Source organism: Herpailurus yagouaroundi, unplaced genomic scaffold, assembly GCF_014898765.1.
Source record: "Herpailurus yagouaroundi ecotype Mexico unplaced genomic scaffold, PumYag 29, whole genome shotgun sequence".
NCBI lineage: Eukaryota > Metazoa > Chordata > Mammalia > Carnivora > Felidae > Herpailurus > Herpailurus yagouaroundi.
Genome location: NW_024412377.1, coordinates 680,058 through 694,796, shown reverse-complemented (window position 1 = coordinate 694,796; position 14,739 = coordinate 680,058). Strand labels below are relative to the sequence as shown.

At 57.6% G+C, this 14,739-nt stretch overlaps 1 protein-coding gene and 1 long non-coding RNA gene across 2 annotated transcripts; one reads left to right on the top strand and one right to left on the bottom strand.

Moving 5' to 3' along the window:
* Positions 1 to 1,970: 1,970 nt before the first annotated feature.
* LOC121040769 (uncharacterized) lies at positions 1,971 to 4,447 on the bottom strand. Its single transcript, XR_005795429.1, has 4 exons — positions 4,347 to 4,447; positions 3,975 to 4,127; positions 3,234 to 3,329; positions 1,971 to 2,230 (listed from the first exon to the last, which is right to left on the bottom strand). It is a non-coding gene; the product is annotated as an uncharacterized LOC121040769 (long non-coding RNA).
* Positions 4,448 to 11,949: 7,502 nt separating this feature from the next.
* Positions 11,950 to 13,404, top strand: LOC121040764 (uncharacterized). The gene is made up of 2 exons (XM_040491461.1): positions 11,950 to 12,374; positions 12,615 to 13,404. The coding sequence occupies exons 1-2, from the start codon at positions 12,227 to 12,229 to the stop codon at positions 13,133 to 13,135; spliced, it is 669 nt and encodes a 222-aa protein (XP_040347395.1). The 5' UTR covers positions 11,950 to 12,226; the 3' UTR covers positions 13,136 to 13,404.
* The last annotated feature ends 1,335 nt before the right edge of the window (positions 13,405 to 14,739 follow it).

Here is a 14,739-nt window from a genome sequence, read left to right as displayed (position 1 = left end):
ACTAATTATTGCACATGTCGCCAAGGTTTATTTACAGCGAGTTCATCAACAGTAACTCTAAGTTTAGAAGAAAGCAAGGCACAGACATCGAGAGTTAGTTTCCCGCAACCAGAGGAGAGCACGCAGGATTTTGTCAGCCCCGGGCCCCTCACGCCCCCCCGTCCCGACACTCAGGGCTGAGCCATCATCGCTTACTGGGACGCTGCCTGCACCGGTGGCCCCAGAAACTCAATTCACGGAACGGCATCCTTGGAGAGAGGCAGATGCCAGTCCAGGCTTAGCAGACATCAGGTGGTGGCGAGGGCAGGTGCGGGGTCGGGAGAGAAGACGCAGGACAAAGCCCGGAGGGGACACTGACCCGGTTTCCGGCTCCCGAGGGGACGGGCCCCACGCTGAGTTCCTGGGCTGCTCCCAGCCCAGTTTACTCCCCACGCTGACGGACTCCACAAGCCCCCACGCGGGGACCCTGCCCCACGTGCCCGCTTCTCCCTGCTCAAGGCTCAGCTGCCGTGGGCGGAGCTCTGGGCAAACGAGATCTTCCTGAGCACGAGTTTCACACACTGTCGGCCGCACCCGTTAGGGGCATGTTTTGCTTTTGTTGATTATTTACTTCCATTTTTCTAAATCAAGAGACTTGATTTTCAGAATATTAACTTCGATAATAGAACATCTTAGAAACTTGGTTGCACCCTTGGGACCACTCAGTTACTTCCACGTATATCATGACGCGTTTGTTAAGTATTTAAGGGGAAATCAACCATTTTTCTGTAAGTTCACACGCATACGTGGATGCCCCGTGGCTGTCTTGGAGCCATGTTTCTAGAAAACAGAGCGTGGGGACATTTTCAGTGGCATCTAAACTTTGTTTGCTCGACCTCCTGCCTGGAAGCCTTGGCTGCGGTCACGCAGGCTGGGGTCAGGCGTTCCCTGAAAATGCGAGTCTCTCTGTGTGTAAAGCGATCTCATTGCAACAAGAAAGACACCCCCAGAACTGATGTGGGGGTGACCCCCTCAGGTAGTCAGGGTCTGAATGCAGCCAGAATTTTCCAGAAACTGTTGTTCACAGGCGTGTCCGGGGCGGGGGTGGAGGAGTCCTGCCCAGGCTGGCCGCTCTGAACGCCCCACGGAGACCCCGGGGAGTCAAGGCCACAGTGGGGACCCTGGCTGCTGCCTTTCTGGGCACCGGTGGCGGTCGGAAACCAGAGCCGTTTTCCAGCAACTGTTGAGGGTGCCCTTGGCCCAGCTGCTGGCTGGGCAGCACTTGGCCCACGGGGTCACCTCCCTCAGGACGCAGGAAGCCGGCGCCTGCTCTGGGGCCAGGAATGAGCCCCACCGGCTGGAGGCTGGATCTACAGCCGGCGATCAGCTCCAAGGACCGCCCCTCGGGGGGCCTGTGGCCAGTCCGTCCCACGGGCTGAGGTGGGAGGCATCGAAGGAGGCTGGCCTCACCTCCCACATGGGTCTCAGAATCAAACACTAACCAGAGATACTTTTAAGAGTGATGAGTCGCAACACGTGCAATCTCTTTCTTTCCTGGTGAAAGAAAGCGTTATTCTATGTCCTGGCATTAATATTTATTAGTTCTACACGAATATTTAGTAGCGGATCTGGGGTGGCAGAGCACCGCCCCTCCCCCGGTGGCGGGGACTCCAGACTTAGCACTGACATTTAAAATTTTTTTTTTTTTAACGTTTATTAATTTTTTTTTTTTTTGGGACAGAGAGAGACAGAGCATGAACGGGGGAGGGGCAGAGAGAGAGGGAGACACAGAATCGGAAACAGGCTCCAGGCTCTGAGCCATCAGCCCAGAGCCCGACGCGGGGCTCGAACTCACGGACCGCGAGATCGTGACCTGGCTGAAGTCGGCCGCTTAACCGACTGCGCCACCCAGGCGCCCCCTTAGCACTGACATTTAAAGAGTGTGGCAGACTCCATTCCTGCCCTTACAACAAGAAAAAATGGGACAACTTGAAAACAACTGCTTCTCTCAGACTCACCCGAGAGCCCAGCGTGCAGGGCGAGCCAGCACCCTGAAACCTGGAGGGACAGCAGGTCTGGGAGGCCAGGGTGGGCAAGGTGGGTCTGCCTGGAGAAGCTGCTGGAGCCGTAAACTGGCAGGAACTGGTGGGCGGTGCCTCGCTGGGCTTCTGGGAGCCGGGGGAGGGGGGGCTTTATTTCCAGGAGCCCTGAGATCTCCTCACGAAGGTCTGAGGAAGATGCCCTTGTGGCTCTGCGGTGGGAGAGAAGAACTGGGCTGTGAAATGTGAAATATGTCCAGAAAGTTCTCTGTGACAAAGGGAAGACATCTGTCACATTCAGGAAACGTGACACGTATCCACCTTTCCCAAGAGCAGCGTCCCAGATCCCGGGGGAGGGTGCTCCTGGACTCTGGCCCCCTCGAGTCTTCTGGTCTCAACCAGTGGAGAAGAAGCTGTAGGAGAGAAAACCTCTGTGAAGGTGACATCCCAGACGCCCCGACCACTGAAGGACGTGCCCCACCCCCACGCCTCAGCCCAAGCCAACGCGGCTCCAGGAGGACCCCAAGCGTGGCTCACAGCCGAACATGCTGCAGACCCAGACGCTCTCTTTGGGAGGAGCCCTCAGCCAAGCCACGTCAGGAGGGACAAGGCTAGAGACACCTTAGGCAGAGACCAGCCCCCAGCCACGCCGGCAAAGGCCTATTTCCCTCCGACTGGAGACGACAGGTCTGGCTTTAAGCAAAAGATGACAAGGCATGCCAGAGGGCCGGAGAAAACATAGTCTGAAAACACAGTGAGCTTGAAGACGGGGCAACAGAAAGTTCCAAGGTGAACGCAAAGCGACAGAAGAATGGGGGAAGAAGCACCGTATCCAGGAGCGAAAGGGAGGGAAATTCTCAAAAGGCGTAACATCTATAACTGCAGTTGCTAGAGAGAGAAGATGGGGGGGCGGGGGTGGCGATCACAGTGAGTATCTGGAGTAATGAGTAATGACAGCCAGATCCAAGAAGCTCAGTGACCGCGACGCACTGAGCACAGCACCCACCAACTGCAGAAAAACAAAATCACAGAGGAAACCTTGAAACGAGCCTTTACGGGGACAAGAAAACAGCCAGAGAAGAACGAGGGTCACAGAGACATCTCACCTGGAGTCGCTGCAGCAGGAAAGAGATGGTAAGTGGATGACATTTTTAACCTGTTAGAAGAAAAAAAAAAATCCCACCAACACAGATGTCTACAACCAGTGATACTCACCTTCAAAAGTGAGGGAAAAGAAAGACCTTCCCAGGTAAACAAACAACGAGAGAATTTGTGAAAGATGCTCCCAGGAAATTCCAGAAACAAAACAAGCTGTTCAGGGAGAAGGAACGATCGAGGTCAGAGTCTGCACAACGGTTCAGAGTCCAAGCAGGAATAAGGGGACGTACGTGTGCTGGGTGATTCCAACAGAGGGAGAGGGGACGTGAGGGACGGCAGTGTCGCAGGGAGACAGAAAGAGCTAGTAGTGTTCTCCACCCCGAGGCAGGTCCCTGCTCTGCCACCCACGGGGCAATGGTAATGGCAGGTGGGCTTGGACGTCCACTGTCAACTTTAGGGAAACCTCTACATGTTGGGAGTTTAATCAATACACCAAGGGGGAAGACAGAATCGAATAAAATCCTCAAGTAAAACCAGAGAAGGCAGAACCAGGGGCCTCTGGCAACGAATACGAAACAGCCACCCTCACGGTGGATGGTGTCCGATCAGCTGATGTTGGCACCTTGACCAAGGACGGGATGGAGGGAGGGACGGAAGGAGGAGGAGCAGACCGGGCTGGGATTTCAGGTGTAGACACCAACCACCCGCATCGAGAATAGATCCGGGAAGCAGAGAAGTGAGAAGGGGCTACTTGAGGGTTCACGTGCAGGGGATTCAAGAAATCTCACCCTTGTTCAGGGCCAGGGACAGAGGCCGACGCGGGTCACGGGGCCTTAAGGCGCCTGGGGGTGGCCGCACCTGGCAGCTGGGCACGCCCGAATTAAGAAGGCCGGGGCAGGGGCCAGGGAAGGTCTTCTCGCACATGTTGTCCTCAAACGGTAGTGACCACACGAGTCACTGAATGTACTTGGCCGTCATCCTGGGAAACGTGGCCCATCTGGAGCCCCAAATCTGCTTAGAACAGTAAGAACCCCGAGGGGAAGTCCGGGCACCGGAACAGGAAGCGCCGGCCGGGGAGACCGCAGGCACCCAGAGAGGGGAAGCCCCGGGCCCCACTTGGGGGCTGGGTCCTCCGTCAGCCGAGGGAGCCCGGCCCCCAGACTCGCCAGAGCTCGGCCGGCGCCAGGCCCACTGCCAGAGGTCCGGCCGCCAGCCCGTCTGTTGCTTTACATCAGTAAGTAGAGTAACTCGTGGGCCCAGATCAAGTGTCCGTCAACTCGCGTCACCCTAAGCCCTCCTACGGCGGATTCCGGGCTGGGTCACCCTCCCGGTCACCCTCCCCCTGCAACTTCCGGCCGGACGCGCCTCTCCCCAAGCAAAGCCGAAGCCCCGTGTGAGGGCAGCACCGTCGGCAGGGCCCCCGGGGAGCCCAGGCAGGGCGGGGGCGGCTTCGGTGAACACGTGGTGCACGTGTACTTTCCCGCCGTTAAGTCACGTGGCGCGCGCGTACCCACGATCCTTTAACACGTGGCGCTCACACACCTAAACTCCGTTAAATCACGTGGTGCTCGTGTAGCGACGATGTAAGGGATGCTAAAGCGACTTGTCAACGACCGAGTAGTTACCGTGTGTTCCTTCCGGCAGGCAGGTAAACAGTCTTACCTATTTTAGCCATTTATGGGAAATGGGCAGCACGTTTCCTAGGATGAGGGTAAAGTACAAACAGCAGTTTTCAGCAGCGGCTCCTGACGGTCCCTACAGAAAGGGAAGTAACCTGTACTCTAATCCAGGGCTCAATGCGAGAAAGGCGTAAGGTGGGAAACACGTTAACACCTCTGACGGTCGTCTGATTAAATTACTAAATACTACTATTTGCGAGAAACGAATTCATAAGCAAAGCCCGAGGTCGGATATTTGGAACGTCGCCACACCAGCAAGGGGTAGGATGCTCACCCCCCTGAGTGAGGGCCGGGCTGTGCCAGGGGGCTCGCGGGGGCCCTGCTGGGGCGGCAGGCGGGGCAGGTGGGTGTGATGCCCGGTTCCCAGGAGCCTGAGGCCCCCGCTGCGGCCTTCACCAAGCGCGGTCCCCTCAGCGGGACAGGATGCCCGGGGACTGGGTGTTTCCCTTCCCGCGGGTCAGTCAGACCCCGGTTCGGTCCCCTTTCCTGGGGACAGACCTCGTGAAGGACACAGAGCCCCTGCAGATTCCCGAAGGGCTCCTTTCCCGTCCTGCCCCCGGAGCCCGAGGCCCGCTTCTCTGAGCACCGCCGTGAAGACCCGCCGGGGCCCCTGCAGGGAGGACGCACACCGCTGTGGGTGCCCCAGCTGTAGCCCCAGGCCGGCGGGGAGGAGCCCCCGTTCGTCCACCTGCACCAGCCCCCCGGGGAGGTTCCCGCTGGCGGGTTCCGCTCCAGCCATGACAGTCTGCGTCTGCCGGCCTAGCTCTCCGTTTCAGGGCGGCGGTGCGCCCCGTGACCTCTCCTCTCTGGCAGATCTAGGATTTGCTGGTTTTCAGTGCGTCTGGCCCTTCTCTTGCCACGAGGACCCCAGTGAGGGCTTCCACGAGTGTCGCGTGCCGGAAGTCGGAATCTTTTGGCCGTTAAGGGAAGTAATGAGGCATCGGTGGGCTTTGTGGCTGCTCAGGTAGGGTCACCTTCCCGGGAGACTGAGGGCAGGAGCGGGGAGCCCTCACCCGCCTGACAGGAGCCAGGTGTGGGCAGCAGACAGGTGTTCGGCCAGACTGTCTGGGGCAGGTGAGTCTTGGGCAGCAGGATCCTGGGGCTCTAACCACTCTGGTCCCACCTGAGTCACACACACGCGTGAAGGCATCTGGTGGCCTGAACGGCAAATGTGCTCTACGGCAGGATTTCTTCCCTCTCGAGTTGTTCTGTCCGTGGCAGTGTGTGCAGCCACAGCCGCTGAGGACGGAGACCCGGCTCCTTGGGGCAGGGCCCTCTCGACCCCTGCCTGGACTCACACCGTGCGGGTGACGAGGGCTGGGGAAGCTGTGGAGCTGGGTTATGGGGCCTCATCGTCCAGCAAGGGCCTGCGTGGGGTGTGCCAGTCACCAGGTTCTGGACGGCATCCAGGGCGCGGCTCTGGGGCACGTCCCTTTCTGGAGTCATGCCCCGGGCACCTGACCCGTCCGCCGGCAGGGGTCTGGGGACAGCCTCCCCACCGAGACTGGCCGGGGCACCACACGCTGGGACCAGGTGCCAACGAGGAAGATGGAATGGGGCCCGGCGCTGGGAGGAAGGCTCTGAGTCCTGGGTTGGGGCCACATGGAAGAAGGACATTTAGGTGCTGAAGATTATTTTTAATTATTATTAATCGCAAAGAATTCCAATGCTTCGGACAAAACCAAGAGCCGACTCCCTCTCTGCACAGCGATGGGGGAAAGGGTGAAACCAACACGTCCACCGAGGGCCACGAGGGCGCCAGGGAGCCCGGCGCATGTCCGCGCCCCACCCTCCCTGCGTTCTCCCACATATGGCTCCCCTCGCTGTTTGCGGAGTGCTCAGCGTGTGCTCGTTAAAGGTCTAATTACACTCTGCTCCACTAATCGATGATTGAGAAAATGGCAAACACGCAAATACTAAGCGAGAAAAGAGAAAAAAACAACAACACGTCAGCTAACTGCGCCTTGAATTCTTCACGAGGCCACGTTGTTGGCTTGCTTTTAATTTGTACTTGACTTCTGGGAGCCCTTGTACATTTTATAAATGCTGGTATTAACCGGGTGTATTTTAAATCACCAACTAACAGAGAGAAAACCTCATGATAGTCTGTAATCACGTCTCTAACTTCCCAGGGTTTCTGGAAGACGGGTGATAAGGACACACTAGCCCCTCGTGTTCATGTTTAAAACATGAAGAAGATTCCAGGTGCGCCTGTGGTGGTCAGCCGGCCCCCGGCGTGGCATGAAGGCTCCGTCCATGGAGCTGCAGGGCGAGGAAACTGGCTGTGCTGATGGGCCCCTCACCCGGACTATTCTGGACACAGCCTTGGACGGAGACGTGACCTCTTGTGGCCTCCAAGCCCTGCCCACATCACCCACGTGGCCCGGTGACTGTACCATAGGGACATCTAAAACCACATGGGGACCGGCCGCCCCAGCTTTGCTGCGTGTTCCGTTCACGTCTCCGTTGCTGTTAACGCGGGAGACCCTCGATGTGGCAAAGCACATCTACGGGAAAGACCCCCAATTTATTTATTTTGGTTCAACTGGAAAAGTCAATGGGCACTCGATGCTCATCTGACATTCACACCACCTGCACGCAGCCTGCCGAGATGTTTATCCGTCAGAAATGCCACCGACCGCATCCCGCCATCTTCCGACTCAGAGCCCGCGAGAAGGCGTTCGCACAGCGGTTCGATGCGGGCACGAGGGAACAGCGCGCAGTTCCGTAGGAAACCCGAAAGAGCCTCGTGGCGACGTTCTGAGTTACTGTTTTCCATTTTCTTCTGTTCTGCGAATTCTCTCTCAAGGAGTTACTCCAGAATTACCTGATAACAAACATGTTTTTCTGTAAGAGACTTGAATTTTCTTCTGAAAACACCTTGTTTTTGCATGTGAAACAAGCATTCCTCTGTCCACTATGACTTTGAATCTAGTTTTATATACAGAGGAGCTTCAGAGACTTTCCTGTAAGACCGTGGCCTCAGAGAGTGTCCCCATTCCCCCCAGTGGCTCCATCCGGGCTCCTGGGGAAATGCAGCTGCCCCACTAAGGGCCCGACTTTTCCCTGATCACGAGGCTCTTCGTCACCAGGAGCACAGCCTCCGTTCCTGTATTTACTGGAATATGAAATTGTCCACGTGCCCTCTCCAGTATTCTTGTGTGCGTTCTTTGGCAGAATCCAGTCTGAAAATCCATCAGGAAGATGCTTCCCGTGTTTCTGCTTTTAACACCAGAATTAAGATGGTGTGAGTTCGCTTGGGCCCGTTGACCCCGAGAACGGAGGGAGCGCCTGATGGGGCCATCCAGCCATGGGCTCCCGTATGACCCAAGCGGGGCCTTTCCAAGGACAGATTTCAAAACCTGACAAAATGCCGAGGCATAAACAAGTCTCAGCACACCCCAAAGGACTGAAGTCACGTGGGGTGTGGCATGTAACCACAGTGAAACCCAGCCAGATGTTAACGACCAATAGATAGTTGCCCTATTATCTTCCCATGTTTTTTAATTGGAAAAAAAAAATGTACTTTTAAGTAGCCAATGTTGAAAACAGAATTACAATAAAATTGGAAAACTATTTTGCACTAAATGACGAGAAAAGACGGCCTATGCTGGGGTGAGCTCTGGTAGGAACGTGGCTAAATTCTGAACGCTTCAGCTTCACCTTTTAGAAACACCAACGGGAAGCATAAAACTAGACAGAAATGCACACCAACCACGGGCAGCACAGGGGTGCCTGGAGGCGTGCGTGTTGGGGGACGATGGGCCTCAGGCACCTGCGGAAGGAGGGGGTCCGGCCCGCAGCACGCAGTCGGGTCTGGAGAAAAGCCTGGGAGACTCAGCCAGACTCATCTGTCCCTGGTTCTCAGAGCAGCTCTCGGGACACCGTTCCTTGAGATCCTCGAGATTTGGCAGAAATGACATGTGGCAAACAGGTCGTGTCCCTATCTGCAAACTCCGCTGCACTGTCTTCCCTCCGTGTGTCACATGGGTCACTCGGTTCACTTAAGCCACGAGGTGCCGCTGGGAACGTGACCTAATGCAAGGTTCTCTCCCTTGTCAGCGCTGTGTTCGCCTGAACCCCAAAAGGAGTTTCCTTGCTTTTGCTGGTCAAGCGATCCGCTGACACTGTCCTGATGTCGCTCGCTTGAGCCCAAGCCGGTCGCGCCTGTGGTCACCGAGGGGCCTCAGGCTGCCTTCCGTCCATTTCGGGACCACGTCCTTGAACTGCACCGGTTAGCACTTACTCCAGCTCTTCCCACTTTGGTGTTTCTTTCCAGGAAGAACGATCACCTGCCGATTTTCCGTGCCTGACTTCAGCATCGCCACTTTCAAATTCTTCTTCATCTCTTAGGTTTTTGGCTCTTTGTAAGACTTTTTCGCCTCTGCGAGCTCTTTGCTTGGTCCGCCTTCACGCGGCCATCGGCCCGGGTCAAGCCTGACTTGCCCCTTCTGCCGACCCTTCCCTGGGGTCTCCCCCTCGTCCTGCGGCTCTCATTCTGATGTCTGTTGGTTTGGGCCTTCCCGGTGTCTTTTCTGAATGTCTTTCCCCTCGTGCGGGAGAGGCTGGACCTCCCGCCTTTCCTTCTGTGGCTACGGGCCTGTCGATGGGTCCTCCTCCCTCTCTTCTTCAAGAGCGTGTTTGGGACTTGGCCTCGATATCAGTTGACTGCTCCTTTTTATGTGAACTCAGTTTTCTGAGCTGCAGGCAGTGTGTTTCGCCAACTTTTCTGGGCTCCTGATGCTCTGGGTTTTTTTGGGTGCACAGGCCTGGCTTTGCCCCTGAGCCCCTGGCCACCAGCTCCCTCGGGGCCTCCCTCCCCCTCCTGCTCTGTGTGCTAGGCATCGGGTCCGAGGGGAGTGGCTTCTCCTCCGAAGGAGCCCTGTCCGGGAAGGAGCCCCCGAGGGGCTGCACTGGACCCCGTGTCCTGCGAGCCCGGGCCTCCCCCCCCGCAAGGGCACAGAGCCCGCTGTGTCTCCACCCCGCTCAGAGTGGCCTCCACGCCTTCCCGGGAACAACTGTGGGTCCCGTGTGCCCTCCACACAGAGACTCCGGCCCCTCGGTCCTGGCTGTCGCCGCGTCCTCGTCTGTGTGCACTGTGAGCTCATGGGGGGCTTTGTCCCCTCGTTTTGGTGCAACGCTGCCCATTAGCTTTTGTTTTGCTGTCTGGTTGCCTGTTTCGATGTGTAGACCGAGAGATTCAAAAACTACTCATGACCCCAGCTGCCATCTTCCCAGGACTGTCTCCCCCTTTCCTTGTAGTGGATTGAAAAGGAGGAGAGAGTTTAACTTTCCAGCTACTCTTACAAAAGTGCGTGCGAGGTGCTGTGTCGGGACAGGAGGGCCCCGGCTCCCCCATTCTGGCCCCGACAGCGGCCATTCGCCTCAAGAGGAGATGCTGGCCCTCGTGAGCCCGGCTCAGGGGAAACCTCTTGACAGGAAACTCAGACTTTAAGTCAGGAACAAGCAGAGAGAAAAGAGGTCCCGCCTCAAGGCTGCGTCTTGTTTCTACACCAACACGTCTTCCCACGAGAGTACTTTTCCTCGGGGAGCACACAGTTGAGCACTTGGCTGGGATCACAGAGGTGGCCCCGGGCCCCCGGCCCCGCCTGCACCCGTGACAAGGTCCAGCGGCAGAACATTTTCCCTCGGCCTCTGAAGGAAACGCGGCTTCTTGCCACCTCTCCTGAGCTATTTGTCCAGTCCTGAGCTGTTCCCCACACGCGGAAGGACTCACTCCGTCTCACAGACACCGAAGCCAAGCGGGCCTTGCGGAAATCGGGTGTTCGCTCCTTCTGCTCTGCCTCCAGGGACTTTGGTAATCTTGGCTAATACGACTTTTAAACTTTACCGTTTTAGATTACAAAATGATTACTTGTGATGTATTTAATTTAGAAAGGCGGGAAGTGTAGAGAAAGCGGAAGAAAATAAAAATCAACAGAGATTAGAAGGCACCAGGGTGTATGTCCTGTTATCTCTCTTTCCAATGAAGTCATAGTTTTGGCCACGAGTATAAAATCTGGGCTGTCGCCCAAGTCAGGGTCCACCGACCACCGTGCCAGGCCCAGCGTGCCCTGTGCTGGCTTCTGTACGGCCTCCAAGCTAAGAACCTCTTCCGTGTTTTCAAACGTCTGGGGAAAAGTTAAAATCAGAGTATTTCAGGACATGCGGAAGTTACCTGGAATCCAAAGTTCAGTGTCCACGGACGAGTCTGCGGGCACGGGCCCCACCCCTCTTCACCGCGGCCGCAGCTGCTCCCCCGCCACCCCCGAGACCCCGGAGCCGGCGGCCAGTGGCGGGGAGCGCGGCCCGCGAAGCCACCGTGTCTGAGACCCCGCTGCGCACGCAGCTGCCCCGTCCCTGCAGCTCTGCGGGCACCTTCCGCCGTCGACCCCCGTTTCACAAGCCGAAGGGGAGACGAGGACACGAAGCAACGTCCCGAGCCTCCCACACGGAAGCCACGGGGCGTCTGTTAGACGCGTCGCTCGGGGATGTGTGTGGACTGAGGCCCGGAATCAGGAGCGTGGGGCATAAGGGTCCCCAGCATCTTCTTGGCGGTTTTCCGCACCTGCCATCCGCCGGGCGCCACGACGCCAGAAAGGCGGAAACGAGCAAGCCCCGCCCACCAGGCGCTCCGTAGAAACTCAGACCTTTGAGGGGTGGCCTCTGCGCCCTCGGGATGTAGGCGTTGGACTTCAGCACTCGCCAGCGCGCCGACCCGGTTCCGCGGGAACTGCTGCAGGCGGGGTGGGGTCTCCAGGTTCAGCGGGGGGGGGGGGGGGGGGGGGGGGCGCGCGCCACCCAACAGGTCCCGGAGGAGAGGCCTGGGCTCCGAGGAAGCGCCCCCATCCCCTGCCCCAGGAACCTGGCCACTCAGGCAGTGCTCACCGAGGGGGCAGGGACCACCCGGCCCTGTAAAACGATCACATGCCCAAAGACCCACCGCGGCTGGTTTTACGGGACCCTGGATTCCCGGATCTGACGATCAGAATCGAAGTCCCACGCCCACGGCTGACGGGGACCCTCACAGAGATCAGTGGACATCCCTGGAGAGAACACGTGCACAGGGGACCAGAGCAGCCGCCATCCCAGGCCCCTGACTCTTTCTAACAGAAAATAAATGGGGGTGCGTTTGGGGAAGAAGAGGGACGATTTCTTACTCATAGGCAGAACACTTGATTTATTCAGAGTGTAAGAAAAGTAGTTGTGTGTGAGACCTCAAAGGTTCATGAAATCAATCTTTCGCAAGAGAATGACTTTCCAAAGAGTTATTAAAGCTTGCTGGGATTTTTAGCATGTTAAGGAATTTCCATGAAAACACGCCTTTTCCTGATGGCTTTAGAAACCTCTGCACCTTTTCCTGCAATTTCCCCCATTTTGTAGCTTTTCTGTTGTTTTGCGCATAGAACCTTTCCCATACTTTCCACTTTCATGAGCATGTGCTATCATTCTCTTCCTTTCTTTTTCTTCTTGCTCCTACAAGCTAGCTTGAATAAAGGAGTCATTATCAGCAGCCCCACAATGGACCCACACATCCTCAGTCAAGACGCCAAACGGGCGAAATATCGATCAGTCTTCCGTGAGTAATAGCGGTCCCCTGAAAGGAGCAGGCACAAGTTCATGGGTCTGCCCGTGCACGCCGCGAACGAGGCATCCCACAGCCCAGAGCCCAGCCTCGCGGATCGTAATCACTCCCTACAACAATAAACGTCAAGACTGGTGTTATTTATCGACCACAGTCAATGACCGTCTGTGGGCTACACATTGAAAGTTCATTTTACGAACCAGCATCCTGATTGGATTGTCTGCTTTCTTCCAGGGACCGCTGAGGGGCTGAGAGTTAACCCCGGAGCTTCCTGCCGGGCCCCGGCCCATCCGCGGCAGCCGGACACCCCGCCCCCCGCTCCGCCACGGAGCCTGGGGCGCCCCTGTGGCGAGTGCGGAGAAGACCAGCAGCAGGAGCTGGCAGAGCCTCTGCACGGCCCGGCCCCGCCGAGGAGCAGCGTGGGGCTGGCGGCGGCCCTGCCACTCTGCACCACCCACCCACAGGCACCGAAATGGCCAGCCAGAGGCCAGGGGGCAGTGACCGTGGACGGACGTAGCAGCCTGCCCGGCTCTCGGTGCCGGTGTCTGGACACGCAGGGAGGCCAGAGGCGAGTGAGTTCGCTGGGTGTGGAGGTCGCTGGGTGTGGAGGTGGCCGTCACCAAGCCTGCCGACACCTGGAAGCTCGGCGCGCCCTCAGGCCCGGCCGGTCTGAGCACAGAGGCAGCACGTCCGTCACTGTGCTTCTGTTCCTCGGGAACCCTGGCACACAGCAGGTTCGCCCAGAGAAGACTTAATTCCGCTCTGGGTCCAACTCACAATTCTGTTTCGAGATTAGACGCCATGTGACACATCATACGGGCAGCGGCTGAATTGTGGGAAACGTGGGTCGTGCCCTTGGGGATCTCAGGACGCACCATCCCTTCTTCTAGCAAGGCGGCCTTCGAGGGTCATGGCCAGTTGGTCTTGCCCCCGGGGGAGTCGAGACTCTGGGCAGCTGCCTTGCCGAGCGAGTCCTGGCCTCGTCTCCGTGGACGTCCCACCCACACTCAGAACCCTGACCAGTCTTGAGGCACGATTTATTTAATTTTAATTTTTTAAAGCTTATTTATTTATTTTGAGACCGTGAGAGAGCATGAGCGAGGAGAGGCAGAGAGAGAAGGAGAGAATCCCAAGCAGGCTCCCCACTGTCAGCACAGAGCCCGATAGGGGCTCGAACTCACAGACTGTGAGATCACGACCTGAGCCGAAACCAAGAGGCGGATGCTCCACCGACGGAGCCACCCAGCCACCCGAGGCATGATTTAAAACCCATGGAGTCAGCCTGGCAGGACCACGGACTCTGCACATAACTAACTCCTGAAGCATCAGAGGAAGGATGACAGGGCCATGATGAAGCCACAGAAATCAGTGACCACAGCGCCCAAAGCCAAGACCGTGTCCGGTAGTTTGTCCGGTAGTTTGAGGAGTCGACACTCCACTTTCGTACCCCCGCCACACTCGGGCTCCCGGCCAAGCCGGTCCACCACCGCTGACCCCGGGGCTGGGCGGACGCCCTTCTTCTAGAGATGGGCCCAGCGGGGCTCCGGGCCTTTGAGTCTCCTGTCCTCACTCACAGTTCAGCTCTCCTGTCTATAAGTGATGGAAACAGGAGGAGACGGGGTCACGGTGTGGAGCCCTGGACCGGTGTTGACCTCTAGGGGCTTTTCTGAGCTACTCCCTCCCAGCCCCTGCCCCCTGCCCTCCCACTTTTAACCTCACACTAAAATACACGTAAATGGACTATTTTTTCTTTGACTGTGTGTGATCTGTCCGAAAGAGGAGGCAGCTTCAGATGCCTGCGGGGCCAGGGGGGCCTGGGAGGGACAGCCGTCGTGCCGGGTCCGGGAGGTATGGGCCCAGGCCTGGTTTGTGCGGCTGAACGTTCTCTGTGAGAAGGGGGTGTCCCTGGGGTAACAGGCTGAACTGTGCCTGTTCAAAATCAGGATGTCGGAGTGCCGGCACCCCGGAACTCAGAATGGGGCTGCACATGGCCGGCGTCCCTAGAGGAGGATGTCAGGACACAGATACACACAGAGGGATGGCCGTGTGAGCACGGGGAGGAGACGGGCCCGGGGAGAGGCCTGGGTCTCGGACGCCTGGGTCTCGGACGGCGAAAAAACACACAAACACGCCTCTGTTCTCGAAGCCCCCGTCTGTGGTCGCTGTGCACACGCTACCAGGGAATCCGCAAGGACCCATTCGGAGGACCCAGGGTGGATGTGCAGCTGGTGACACACAGTGTGGCCGTGTGGGGAAAGCCTCGCCCGGACAGGGGCCACCAGGCTGGTCTGCACAGATGAGAAGGCCCCTCCTGCCTGCCTTCCAGGCCACCTGCTTGATTCTGGGTGGGGGATGCGTT

Excerpts from the sequence above, each read along its gene's own strand:
- LOC121040764 (XM_040491461.1), top strand. The coding sequence starts at position 12,227 with ATGAGCATGTGCTATCATTCTCTTCCTTTCTTTTTCTTCTTGCTCCTA. Across the intron at positions 12,375-12,614 it reads GAAATATCGATCAGTCTTCC|GGACCGCTGAGGGGCTGAGA; the intron begins GTGAGTAATAGC and ends GCTTTCTTCCAG.